The sequence below is a fragment of the Brassica rapa genome, chromosome A02, assembly GCF_000309985.2.
Source record: "Brassica rapa cultivar Chiifu-401-42 chromosome A02, CAAS_Brap_v3.01, whole genome shotgun sequence".
NCBI classification, from domain to species: Eukaryota; Viridiplantae; Streptophyta; class Magnoliopsida; order Brassicales; family Brassicaceae; genus Brassica; species Brassica rapa.
Genome location: NC_024796.2, coordinates 15,303,952 through 15,319,271, shown reverse-complemented (window position 1 = coordinate 15,319,271; position 15,320 = coordinate 15,303,952). Strand labels below are relative to the sequence as shown.

Sequence of the window (15,320 nt, the reverse complement as noted above, 5' to 3'; positions counted from 1 at the left end):
TAAAAAAAACGGCTTATCTCCATAATCTATACTAATAAAAGGGATATTTTGAGGCTCCATAGAGCGTCCACATCAGCAAAAAAAAAACTAATTCCGAAAAATGACACGTGGCATAAAATATAGTTTTACTAATTTTCAAAAATTATAAATAATATCTAAACATACAACATAAAAAATGGAAAAACTACATTAAACATATGTAAGATTACCATTTTTCACTTAAAAAAAACGGCTTATCTCAATAATGTAACATTACCGTTTTATAAAAAAACAAAAAACATTATATATAATTTCGAAAATAATAAATATATGTAAACATACAACATAAAAAATAGAAATACTACATTAAACATATGTAAGGTTACCATTTTACATTTTTATTTTTAAAAATAATATGCAAACATACAACATAAAAATGGAAAAACTACATTAACCATATGTAAGATTACAATTTTTCACGAAAAAAAAGACAGCTTATCTTTATAATGTAACATTACTATTTTGTAAAAAAACATTATATATAATTTTGAAAATGATAAATAATATGTAAACATACAACATAAAAAATGGAAATACTACACTAAACATATGTAAGATTACCATTTTACATTTAAAAATAACAATAATATGTAAACATACAACATAAAAAAATGGAAATCTACATTAAACATATGTAAGATTACTATTTTTCACTAAAAAAACGGTTTATCTCCATAATGTAACATTACCATTTTATAAAAAAAAAAAAAAACATAAATATAACTATTTGACTATTTGTCCAAATTCTTCTATTAAACATTGTCGTTGTACATTAAAAATGGAAAAATACATTAAAACTTAAACATCTATCTTAAAATCTCTACTAATAAAAGGGAGCTTTTGAGGCTCCATAGGGCGTCCACATCAGCGGAAATTTTTTTTCCCGAAAGATGACACGTGGCATAAAATATAGTTTTACATTTTAATATTACTTATTTTCGAAAATTGTAAAAAATATGTAAACATACAGCATAAAAAATGGAAAAACTACATTAAACATATGTAAGATTACTATTTTTCACTTAAAAAAAAAGACGGCTTATCTCCATAATGTAACATTACCGTTTTATAAAAAAAAAACAAAAAACATTATATATAATTTCAAAAATAATAAATATATGTAAAACATACAACATAAAAATGGAAATCTACATTAAACATATGTAAGATTACTATTTTTCACTTAAAAAAAAAGACGGCTTATCTCCATAATGTAACATTACCGTTTTATAAAAAAAAACAAAAAACATTATATATAATTTCAAAAATAATAAATATATGTAAAACATACAACATAAAAATGGAAATACTACATTAAACATATGTAAGATTATCATTTTACATTTAAAAATAACAATAATATGTAAACATACAAAATAAAAAATAAAAGGGAGCTTTTGAGGCTCCATAGGGCGTCCACATCAGCGGAAAATTTTTTTCCCGAAAGATGACACGTGGCATAAAATATATTTTTACATTTTAATATTACTTATTTTCGAAAATTGTAAAAAATATGTAAACATACAGCATAAAAAATGGAAATCTCTACTAATAAAAGGGACCTTTTGAGGCTCCATAGAGCGTCCACATCAGCAAAAAAAACTTCTCTCGAAAGATGACACGTGGCATAAAATATAGTTTTACATTTTAATATTACAAATTTTTCTACTAATAAAAGGGACCTTTTGAGGCTCCATAGAGCGTCCACATCAGCAAAAAATACTTCTCTCGAAAGATGACACGTGACATAAAATATAGTTTTACATTTTAATATTACAAATTTTTGAAAATTATAAATAATATGTAAACATACAATATAAAAAATTGAAAAACTACATTAAACATATGTAAGATTACCATTTTTCACTTAAAAAAAAAGATGGCTTATCTCCATAATGTAATATTACCGTTTTATAAAAAAAAAATAAAAAACATTATATATAATTTCAAAAATAATAAATATATGTAAACATACAACATAAAAAATAGAAATACTACATTAAACATATGTAAGATTACCATTTTACATTTTTATTTAAAAATAATAATATGTAAACATACAACATAAAAAATGGAAAAACTACATTAATTAAACATATGTAAGATTATCATTTTTCACTAAAAAAAGACGGCTTATCTCCATAATGTAATATTAGTAAAAAAACATTATATATAATTTCGAAAATAATAAATATTATGTAAACATACAACATAAAAATGGAAATACTACATTAAACATATGTAAGATTACCATTTTACATTTAAAAATAACAATAATATGTAAACACTCAACATAAAAAAAATAGAAAAACTACATTAAACATACGTAAGATTACAATTTTCACTAAAAAAACGGCTTATCTCCATAATGTAACATTACCATTATATAAAAAAAGAAAAAAAAACATAAATATAACTATTTCACTATTTGTCCAAGTTCTTCTATTAAACATTGCCGCTTTACACTAAAAATGAAAAAATACATTAAGATTTAAACATCTATCTTAAAATATAAAATAAATAAATTAACTAAATTAACTAACCTTTTGAGGCTCCATAGAGCGTCCACATCAGCAAAAAAAACTTCTCTCGAAAGATGACACGTGGCATAAAATATAGTTTTACATGTTAATATTACAAATTTTTGAAAATTATAAATAATATGTAAACATACAATACAAAAAATTGAAAAACTACATTAAACATATGTAAGATTACCATTTTTCACTTAAAAAAAAAATGGCTTATCTCCATAATGTAACATTACCGTTTTATAAAAAAAAAACAAAAAAAACATTATATATAATTTCAAAAATAATAAATATATGTAAACATACAACATAAAAAATAGAAATACTACATTAAACATATGTAAGATTACCATTTTACATTTTTATTTAAAAATAATAATATGTAAACATACAACATAAAAAATGGAAAAACTACATTAATTAAACATATGTAAGATTATCATTTTTCACTAAAAAAAGACGGCTTATCTCCATAATGTAATATTAGTAAAAAAAACATTATATATAATTTCGAAAATAATAAATAATATGTAAACATACAACATAAAAATGAAAATACTACATTAAACATATGTAAGATTACCATTTTACATTTAAAAATAACAATAATATGTAAACACTCAACATAAAAAAATAGAAAAACTACATTAAACATACGTAAGATTACAATTTTCACTAAAAAAACGGCTTATCTCCATAATGTAATATTACCATTATATAAAAAAAGAAAAAAAACATAAATATAACTATTTGACTATTTGTCCAAGTTCTTCTATTAAACATTGCCGCTTTACACTAAAAATGAAAAAATACATTAAGATTTAAACATCTATCTTAAAATATAAAATATATAAATTAACTAAATTAACTAAATATAAAGTATAATAAAGAGAAATACTCAATATATAGAAAATAAATAATAAGTAAATATTATAAATATACAAATTATATATACAATAATAAGTAAATGCACAATTTATAAAAAATGGAAAGAGTATATTAAATATTAAACATCTATCTTAAAATGTAAAATATAGATATTAAGTAAATAGAAAGTATAAGAAAAAGAAATACACAACTTAAAAACAATGGAAAAAGTATATTAAGATTTAAGCATCCATCTTAAAATGTAAAATATAGATATTACGCAAATAGAAAGTATAAGAAAAGGAAATACACAATTTAAAAAATGGACAAAGTACATTAGTATTTAAACATCTATCTTAAAATGTAAATCTATCTTAAAATATAAAATTATTAGTAAATAGAAAGTATAAGAAATAGAAATACACAATAAAAAAAAATAAGTAAATATATAATATAAGTAAATACCCAATTTAAAAAATGGAAAATTACATTAAGTTTTAAAAATATATCTTAAAATTTAAAATATAGATATTACGTAAATAGAAAGTATAACAAATGAAAATATACAATTTTTAAAAAATGAAAAATGTACATTAAGATTTAAACATCTATATTAAAATGTAAAATAGAGATATTAAGTAAATAAAAAGTACAAGAAATAGAAATACATATACAGGAAAATAAATAATAAGTAAATAATGTAAATATATAATATATGAATTATATATATAATAATAAGTAAATACACAACAAAATTTAAAAAATGGAAAAAGTTCATTAAGCATTAATCATCTATCTTAAAATGTAAATATATAATATAAGGAAATACACAATTTAAAAAAATGGAAAAAGTACATTAAGATTTAAATATCTATTTTAAAATATAAAATATAGATATTACGTAAAAAAATAAGAAATGGAAATAAACATTTTAAAAAATGAAAAAAGTATATTAAGATTTAAACATCTATCTTAAAATGTACAATGGTAATAAATTATATAAAAATGGAAATATCACATTAAAAAAAAAAGTATAGTTTTACATCAAGAAAGTCTCTATAAAACCCATTATACCATCAACATCAACCTCACACTATCAAGGAAAGCTTCAAAGCACTCGAGCAAAAAAATGGTATGTTTAACATCTTAAATTATTTTTTAAAACATACACATAATTTATATATATAGATTAATCTTCCAAACTTAAACTATTATATTATATATGGATAATGTTTTTAAATAAAAATAATTTCTGATTTAAATAAAAACAACAAATGGTTATTTTTAAATAATGGATGTAATTTACATTATACTATCATTTAACAAGTATTAGATACGTTTTGATATATCATTATTTTCTATTTCCAGAAAACAATAAATTGTTAAACATCAATATCATCAAGGTTAAGTATACGAACAAAACAAATTCAAACATCACAAAAAAATATTTACATAAACATTATAATACAATAATTTAATCAAAAAATACAATTCAAAAAGAGAATATTCAAAAGAATAGTTATATACTTAATATTTGAAAATCAAAGATATTTTTGCTAAAATTGTACTTACCTGGGCAAGGAGATCGACCATCTTTTTACGGATTGATCGATTGTTGAGCATGTGATCGATCCGAAAATACTCTGCAGTTTAATTAAATATCTAAAACATTTATTCCAACACTCAACAGATATTTTTGCTAAATATGATAATTAGATAGCCAACAAAATTATAAAAAAATATTTAAATAGTAAAAATATGTTAATTGAACGTGTTAAAATTTAAAATAAATTTTAATTATGACATGCATCTTAAGATTTATAAAAAATATATATCATAACCTAAATATAAATAATTTAACAACTTAAATTAGAAAAAAATAAAAATCCCGGGCGTAGCCCGGGTTAATCTCTAGTACTAATAAAAGGGACATTTTGAGGCTCCATAGAGCGTCCACATCAGCAAAAAAAAACTAATTCCGAAAAATGACACGTGGCATAAAATATAGTTTTACTAATTTTCAAACATTATAAATAATATCTAAACATACAACATAAAAAATGGAAAAACTACATTAAACATATGTAAGATTACCATTTTTCACTTAAAAAAACGGTTTATCTCCATAATGTAACATTACCGTTTTATAAAAAAATAAAAAACATTATACATAATTTCGAAAATAATAAATATATGTAAACATACAACATAAAAAATAGAAATACTACATTAAACATATGTAAGGTTACCATTTTACATTTTTATTTTTATTTTTAAAAATAATATGCAAACATACAACATAAAAAATGGAAAAACTACATTAACCATATGTAAGATTACAATTTTTCACTAAAAAAAAAGACAGCTTATCTTCATAATGTAACATTACTATTTTGTAAAAAAATATTATATATAATTTTGAAAATGATAAATAATATGTAAACATACAACATAAAAAATGGAAATACTACACTAAACATATGTAAGATTACCATTTTACATTTAAAAAATAACAATAATATGTAAACATACAACATAAAAAAATGGAAATCTACATTAAACATATGTAAGATTACTATTTTTCACTAAAAAAAACGGTTTATCTCCATAATGTAACATTACCATTTTATAAAAAAAAAAAAAAAACATAAATATAACTATTTGACTATTTGTCCAAATTCTTCTATTAAACATTGTCGTTGTACATTAAAAATGGAAAAATACATTAAAACTTAAACATCTATCTTAAAATATAAAATATAGATATTAACTAAATATAAAGTATAAGAAAGAGAAATACTCAATATATAGAAAAATAAATAATAAGTATATATTATAAATATATAAATATACGAATTATATATACAATAATAAGTAAATGCACAATTTTAAAAAAATGGAAAGAATACATTAAATATTAACACTTATCTCTATACTAATAAAAGGGACCTTTTGAGGCTCTATAGAGCGTCCACATCAGCAAAAAAAAACTACTTCCGAAAAATGACACGTAGCATAAAATATAGTTTTACTAATTTTCAAAAATTATAAATAATATCTAAACATACAACATAAAAAATGTAAAAACTACATTAAACATATGTAAGATTACCATTTTTCACTTAAAAAAAATGGCTTATCTCCATAATGTAACATTACCGTTTTATAAAAAAACAAAAAACATTATATATAATTTCGAAAATAATAAATATATGTAAACATACAACATAAAAAATAGAAATACTACATTAAACATATGTAAGATTACCATTTTACATTTTTTTTTTAAAAATAATATGCAAACATACAACATAAAAAATGGAAAAACTACATTAACCATATGTAAGATTACAATTTTTCACTAAAAAAAAGACGGCTTATCTCCATAATGTAACATTACTATTTTGTAAAAAAACATTATATATAATTTTGAAAATGATAAATAATATGTAAACATACAACATAAAAAATGGAAATACTACACTAAACATATGTAAGATTACCATTTTACATTTAAAAATAACAATAATATGTAAACATACAACATAAAAAAATGGAAATCTACATTAAACATATGTAAGATTACTATTTTTCACTAAAAAAACGGTTTATCTCCATAATGTAACATTACCATTTTATAAAAAAAAGAAAAAAATAACATAAATATAACTATTTGACTATTTGTCCAAATTCTTCTATTAAACATTGTCGTTGTACATTAAAAATGGAAAAATACATTAAAACTTAAACATCTATCTTAAAATATAAAATATAGATATTAACTAAATATAAAGTATAAGAAAGAGAAATACTCAATATATAGAAAAATAAATAATAAGTATATATTATAAATATATAAATATACGAATTATATATACAATAATAAGTAAATGCACAATTTTAAAAAAATGGAAAGAATACATTAAATATTAAACACATATCTTAAAAATGTAAAATATAGATATTAAGTAAATAGAAAGTATAAGAAAAAGAAATACACAACTTAAAAACAATGGAAAAAATATATTAAGATTTAAACATCTATCTTAAAATGTAAAATATGGATATTACGCAAATAGAAAGTATCATAAAAGGAAATACACAATTTAAAAAAATGGAAAAAGTACATTAGTATTTAAACTTCTATCTTAAAATGTAAATCTATCTTAAAATATAAAATTATTAGTAAATAGAAAGTGTAAGAAATAGAAATACACAATATAAATAAAAATAATTAATAAGTAAATATATAATATAGGTAAATACCCAATTTAAAAAATGGAAAATTACATTAAGATTTAAAAATATATCTTAAAATTTAAAATAAAGATATTACGTAAATAGAAAGTATAACAAATAGAAATATAAAATTTAAAAAAAATGGAAAACGTAAATTAACATTTAAACAGCTATCTTAAAATGTAAAATAGAGATATTAAGTAAATAAAAAGTACAGGAAATAGAAATACATATATAGGAAAATAAATAATAAGTAAATAATGTAAATATATAATATATGAATTATATATATAATAATAAGTAAATACACAATTTTTTAAGAAAATGGAAAAAGTTCATGAAACATTAAAATATCTATCTTAAAATGTAAATATATAATATAAGTAAATACACAATTAAAAAAAATGGAAAAAGTACATTAAGATTTAAATATCTATTTTAAAATATAAAATATAGATATTACGTAAGTAAAAATATAAGAAATGAAAATAAACATTTTAAAAAATGAAAAAAGTACATTAAGATTTAAACATCTATCTTAAAATGTACATCTATCTTAAAATGGTAGTAAATTATATAAAAATGGAAATACTACATTAAACAAAAAAAAATGTATAGTTTTACATCAAGAAAGTTCCTATAAAACTGATTATCCCATCAACATCAACCTCACACAATCAAGGAAAACTTCAAAGCACTCGAGCAAAAAAATGGTTCCACCATCAATTCTTGCCGTCCCAAAAACCTTTAATGACCTTGAAGGAGATTTTTTATAACAACGAACTTTTTGTTAGGTGGATTCATTGTTGGAAAACCCGCAACTTCCAAAAGCCAAACTTATTAATGGGAATTGAATTGCTTTTCATAGACACAAAAGTATTCTTACAAATTTAAATTAATCTAATCCATAATTTTATTGTTAATATTCATACTAACTCTTTCATGATCAAACCATTACAGTTAATAACCATTCAAGCGTTTATCCCGAAACACTTTCTTCCTCGCCGAGTCAAGTATTGGTTCATGTTGGTTTAGTATTATTTTTGGTTTATTAACCGGTTTAGGATGATCCTATTGTAAATATAATTTAAATTGGTTTAACATATATTATGCTTAAAATAACTTAAATTAAATAATAGTAATATTATGCTTAAAATATAATTTTAGAGAGTTTTCAAATATAGTTTACAGAACATTATAGGTGATGAATTTAATTTATTAAATTCGTTCATTACTTAAAACTAAGTTTTTTTTTTAAACATACTGAGTTATAAATATCAATGATGGATTGGTAAGTATAACACGAAGACAAAAATATAAATATTTGATTTTCAAGATAAGAAATTCAGCTTTTATCCAGTTACTCTATATATAATATCTTAATTTTTTTTAAAAAATATACATAATTTATATATATAGATTAATCTTCCAAACTTAAACTATTATATTATATATGAATAATGTTTTTAAATAAAAATAATTTCTGATTAAAATAAATAAATAAAAACAACAAATGGTTATTTTCAAATAATGGATGTAATTTACATACGTTTTGTTATATCATTATTTTCTTTTTCCAGAAAACAATAATGTTAAACATCAATATCATCTAGGTTAAGTATACGAACATCACAATTCAAACATCACATTTTTACATAAACATTATAATACAATATTTTAATCAAAAAATACAATTCAAAAAAAAAATATTCAAAGAATAGTTATATACTTAATATTTGAAAATCAAAGATATTTTTGCTAAAATTATACTTACCTGGCCAAGGAGATCAACCATCTTTTTACGGATCGATCGATTGTTGAGCATGTGGTCGATCCGAAAATACTCTGGAGTTTAATTAAATAACTAAAACATTTATTTCAACACTCAAGAGATAGTTTTGCTAAATATGATAACTAGATAGCCAACAAATTTACAAAAAATTATTTAAATAGTAAAAAATATGTTAATTTAACGTGTTAAAATTTAAAAATAAATTTAAAGTATGGCATGCATTCTTAACATTTATATAAATATATTTCATAGCCTAAATATAAATAATTTAACAACTTAAATTAAAAAAAAAAAAGTAAAAATCCCCCGGGTTAATCCCTAGTATAATCTAACAAAGTAAATGACTAGGACAAAAGAATACAAAATTAACAAATTAAAGTCCAATCTTAAACATCACTATATGATCCACTACCCCAAAAGCAAGTAACATCATCATTTAAAAACAACATTATCATTTCCTAACTTTTTTTTTTAAATTACAACTTTTTCTGTCTTCTTATATTTTTTGTCAAATCCTTCCACTATTGTTTAACCCTTTTTTTCCTAAAAGTAATTATTACGCAGTTTGAACATCGATTCTCTCATTTATACGATTTTATTTTAAAAAAAGTAAACTATATAAAAAAGAAAGTAATAAAACAATCAGTAGACATGTTCAACGACTAGATTCAGAGATATACCGAATGTTCAGAAACGATTCCATCTTTCAATTGCAAGAAACAGAGAGAGAGAGAGAGAGAGAGACATGCCTTCAAGACAAAACCCAATCCAACCAAAGCCATTCAACAACAACAGAACAGGAGCTCTCTTCTTAATCCTCACAGTCTCATCATCTCTCCTCATCTTCCTCGCAATCATCTACTTCATCTACCACCTCTGGACATCCCTCCTCAACCGCTCAAGAACCATCCCTTTCTTCGACGTCGCCTCCTCTCCTCCATCAAAGCTCCAGCTTTTCTCCTACAAAGAGCTCAAGCTCGCGACCAACGACTTCGACGAGTCCAACGTGATCGGCAAAGGCGGCTCGGGGACCGTCTTCAGAGGCATTACGAGAGACGGGAAGCTCTTCGCGGTCAAGAGACTCGACAGCCTCTCTCTCCAGTCCGAGACCGAGTTCCAGAACGAGCTGCAGATCCTCGGGGGGCTAAAATCGTCTTTTCTCGTGACGCTTTTGGGGTACTGCGTTGAGAAGGATCACCACAGGTTCTTGGTCTACGAGTATATGCCCAACAAGAGTCTCCAAGAGCTTCTTTTCAACGAAGAAGGCTCGTGCTTGAGCTGGGAGAGGAGGTTTGGTATCATTCTTGATGTAGCCAAAGCTCTCGACTTTATGCATTTTGGGTGTGACCCGCCGGTGATTCACGGAGATATCAAGCCGAGTAATGTTCTTCTTGATTCTGAGTTTAGGGCGAAGATCTCTGACTTTGGTTTGTCTAGAGTGAAAGTGGAGGAGGGAGGAGGTTATGGTGGGGTTGATCTGTTCAGTCAAGAGCTTTCTGAGAGCACTCCTCAGACGGGCGTAGGCACTCCGACGCATCATCATGAGGTTGATTTCTCTCTTGCGTTACAAGCTTCTTCGTCTTCTAAGAATAGTAGGACGAGCCGTAACATCAAGGGAATGTATCTGAACTCGATGAGTTTAGCTATGGAAGAAGGTGAGGCGAAAGGGAAAGAGGTTGAGGAGGAGAATGAGTTTGAGCAGAGCAAGGAGATGAGTGTGAGTCCGAACTCGGTTCTTGATTTGGGGAAACAGTGGGGGAGAGATTGGTGGTGGAAGCAAGAAGGGAGTGGCGAGTTGTGTAGTAAAGATTACGTTAGGGAGTGGATAGGGAGTCAGATTCACACTGAGAATCCGGATTGGGATGATGATGGGAAGAAGATCACCATTAGCAGTAACACTCCTGAGCTGGGAGTTTCAACTAGGACAGTAGATAAAGTAGAGTCTGGTTTGAATGAAGCTAGGTTTGACACTCTAGAAGAGAAGTTTGCAAAGGAAGAGACCAGCGAGAAGAAGAAATCTAGAAAGAAGAAGAAGAAGAAGAAGCATAGGAACATGGAGGAATGGTGGAAAGAGGAAGAACATCAAGACAAAAAGAAGATTAGAGTATTGAGAATCAAGTTCAAGAACCGTTTAAGAGTCCCACATTTTCGTTACTGTTTCCATGGTAAAGGCGAAAACCGCGTTGAAGACAGAGAAGGAGAAGCAGCAGGAGAGTTCAGCTTCAGAAGAGGATGGAGAAGGAAAAGCAGCAGCAGCAGCAAGAAGAAGAACAAATCAATAGGGAGTGAGATGTGGAGTGGAGACTTGTTCAGCCGCGAGTTAAGCAGCACTACAAGTATGAGAGGGACACTGTGCTACATAGCACCAGAGTACGGAGGAGGCTGCTGTTACTTGATGGAGAAAGGCGATATCTACAGCTTTGGAGTGCTGATCCTAGTGATCATCTCAGGTAGGAGGCCTTTGCACGTCCTTGCCTCGCCGATGAAGCTTGAGAAAGCCAATTTGGTGAGCTGGTGTAGGCAGCTGGCTCAGTCAGGGAACGTTCTTGAGCTGGTGGACGAGAGGTTGAAGGATGTGTATAGCAAGGAAGAAGCGGGACTGTGCATTAACTTGGCTTTGGCTTGTCTGCAGAAAGCGCCTGAGCTAAGGCCTGATATTAGTGAAGTTGTGAGGATACTGAGAGGTGAAATGGAGATTTCAGCGACTGCTTTTGAGTTTTCTCCATCGCCTCCTGCAAAAAATTATGGCAGTAGATCAAAGCGGAGAAGTTAGAAACTGAGCATTGCAGAGTAGTAGTTGGTAGTTTGGTCTGATTTTTTTGTTGGTGTTTTCTTTCTGAAATTGTTAAATTTAACTTTTGCAAATTATATTATGTTGTGATGTTTTGTAATCTATGACTGAGATGCCAACTCAATCAAAATGCAGAAGAATGTATATCAAATTATAGTTTAAGTGCAGTTTTGTTTTTGAGAGATTTCTCAATTGCAGTATTGAAATGCCTCAAAACCCAAAGTGCATGCTCTCAATGATAACCAAGTAAGGCAATTTAAAAAAGCAACTAAGCAATTAGATCTTTAGAAGCTTGCCAGCTGCAAAAGTAAACAAGTCATAAAGCAAGGGACCCATAACTTTTTCTTTGATGGAGGAAAATGATGGTAGCTTGAAATGTGGCATGACAATTGCAACACTCAAAAAGAATCCAAGGCCATATCACAATCATCACGGTTCATGAGTAACTAAATGAGACAGATGAGTTATGAACAAAACTAAGGACAAAAGAACACAGAAAAAGACAAGCTGGACAAGGAGAGTCCTAAAAATCTTGCTTTTGAAACAAAGTGAGCTCAGCATCTGCCTGTTGAGTTGTATGGTTCATATCACAACACGTTGAACTTAAATTTACTCTACTTGAACTTGGAGGATGTGTGGACGTGTGTGCCAAGAACAGTCAAGAATAATAATTGTTAATAACATCTTCATGTAATCCGGTCCTGAATCAGCATGGTTGCAAATGTTTAGCCCTGCAATTTGATTGATATTCTTAGGCTAAGCAAAGGTATGATCACCAATATGGTAATTGGAAGACTGCATACAAACCAAATGGAACAGACGAGCTAGAACACATTGCATGCATCACATTCTGAGGAGTTGAGACCACGAGGTCTGAGAATCAACTTTACTTGAGTGATCGTTTGATCTCAAGTCTTACCCCTATCAGATACATTTTTGTATACTGATCGTTGACCTCTATAGCCTCCTCGAGAACCAACTTTTTGAAGATCTTTCCTCTTGCTTTTTCTAACCCCCTTCACCTTCTGTTCCTCAAGAAGTTTCTGGAGCTTAGGACTACCAGGGAATCCTTTTGCTTCCATATCTAAATACATCTCTCTGGCCTTGTCGAGCCACCCACATGCCAAAAGCCCTTGTACTGTGGCCAAGTAAAGAGCACCATTAGCAGCTACCTCAAAACGACCCATCTCTGCCCAGATCTTCAAAGCATTCTCCGGTTGCTTCTTCTTGAATAATCTTCCAAGAACGAGGAGAAAGGTGTCTTCTTTAGGACCTAAACAAGAAACCTTCATTTGTTCTAAAACCTCTAAAGTTTGATCGAAATTCACACCTTCAAGAAACGCATGAAACGTATCAACAGTTGGACTTAGCTTCTCACTTATCATGGTTGCCAATACATCCCTCGCTTCTTCAACTTTTCCCTGCTCACAAAGAGGCCGTATCATCGCATTGTAAGTGACTAAATCTGGCTTTAAACCTTCCTCCTTCATCTTCTCCACAAGCTTCACAGCTTCACCAAAGCAATTCTCGCAAGTCAACACATAAACCAAAGAATTATAAACATCAACCCCGGGAGCAAACCCTCGTTTCCTCATCTCATCACAGAGCCTAAGAGAATCAAAAAGGTTGCCAGCTTTAGAAAAGCAAGAGATCATGTGACTGTAAGAATCCTCGTTAGGCGTGATACAGTAGTTCCCCATCTCTCGCCAAATCCTCTTGGCTTCAGTCACATCAGTCCAAACGTTACACCAACCATTAAGAATCACGTTGAATCCTTCAACGTCCAAAGGAAAGAGCTTTTTGCTTGCGAGCATGAACTCTTCAGCTTTTTCAATGTGCCCATGTCTACACAAGGCATGTAGCAACCCTTGAAATGCTTCATCATCAGGAACGTGCTTAAACTTATCCATGATATCGAATGTCCGAATAGCTTGGCTTGTATCATTAGCAGCAGCATACCTACATCAACACCAATTCAATATCACAACCAATGTTCTAAATATTGATCTAACGATTTCACTACTGCTAACGATTTCTTGAACATTGATCTTTAAAAATTAAACAAAAGACAAACTCAAACCTGTCCATCATGAGAAACATGGCGTTTCTAGTATCCCTTGAGACATGAAACATGTCACGGATCAAACACCAAGCTATGTTGAACTTTTGATGATTACCCAACACCCATATCATCAAGTCACAAGCTTTCTGATCATCGCAGCCTCGTCTCTCTCCCCATTTAAACGCTAGAAAGGCAAGCCTCCATTCCTCTCTTAATCCCCAGATTAAAGAGTACAAAGAATCATTATTTAGATCAAAGGTTGACTCCTCAAGAGAAGCCATGGCATCCGCCTCCGACTCTAGCTCAGAGACCTGTCTGACTAAATCAATCAGACCCTTCTCCAAAGGAGCCACTTCTTTGTTGATATCAGATTCTTCGAAGATGGTTTTGGTGGAGAAGCCATTGGAATAGACAAAATAAGGGACACGGCTTAAGATTTGAGAATGCACAAGACCTGTTCGATGAAATGCTGAGGAGAAGGAAACAATGTGGAAAGATGAGCTGGCAAATGATCTCGACACTGCACGTGAAAGATACTGACGTTGAACAATCCACAGCTGTGTTGTACGCGTTAGTTTCCTAGCAATCGCAGCACAGCTCATCGGGGAGTGAAGGAGTGAGAGGAGAGGTTTCGGAATGGTTTTGACTGCGTCTTTTGTGAGACGAGGAGATGAAACTGATGGGGTCTCGTATGTTAATGGGCTTAAGTAAATAAAAAGGTTATGTTAATGGGCATAAATAAATAAAAGCCCATTTAAGATGGTCCTGACTCCTGAAACGCCGACGTATGTGAACTGATGGGGTCACGTATGATCACAATACATCGTTTCTTATGTATGGTATGGTTTGTTCTTTGATCTCAACTCTTTGTTAAATTCTGGTTTCTTTTTAGGATCAAATCATCGGTCTCACCAAGATTACATGGAAAAGGCTGATAAAGCTCGTAAAGCACGTCTCTCTTCATCCTCTGACAAGTAGTCCATAGGAACTTAACTCCGT

At 28.1% G+C, this 15,320-nt stretch overlaps 2 protein-coding genes across 3 annotated transcripts; one reads left to right on the top strand and one right to left on the bottom strand.

Moving 5' to 3' along the window:
* The first annotated feature begins 9,722 nt into the window (after positions 1 to 9,722).
* Positions 9,723 to 12,443, top strand: LOC103853210 (putative receptor-like protein kinase At1g80870). The gene has a single exon (XM_009130136.3). It carries the CDS (start codon positions 10,214 to 10,216, stop codon positions 12,239 to 12,241), a length of 2,028 nt encoding a protein of 675 aa, XP_009128384.1. The 5' UTR covers positions 9,723 to 10,213; the 3' UTR covers positions 12,242 to 12,443.
* Positions 12,444 to 12,625: 182 nt separating this feature from the next.
* LOC103853209 (pentatricopeptide repeat-containing protein At1g80880, mitochondrial) lies at positions 12,626 to 15,156 on the bottom strand. Of its 2 annotated transcripts, XR_001957172.2 has the most exons (3): positions 14,340 to 15,156; positions 13,067 to 14,218; positions 12,626 to 12,990 (listed from the first exon to the last, which is right to left on the bottom strand). XR_001957172.2 is itself a non-coding variant. In XM_009130135.2 (2 exons), exons 1-2 carry the CDS (start codon positions 14,921 to 14,923, stop codon positions 13,168 to 13,170), a joined length of 1,635 nt encoding a protein of 544 aa, XP_009128383.1. In that variant the 5' UTR covers positions 14,924 to 15,156; the 3' UTR covers positions 12,626 to 13,167. The 2 variants fall into 2 exon arrangements, 1 of the variants encoding a protein (XP_009128383.1); XM_009130135.2 differs by having other exon boundaries at positions 12,626 to 14,218.
* Between the last annotated feature and the right edge of the window lie 164 nt (positions 15,157 to 15,320).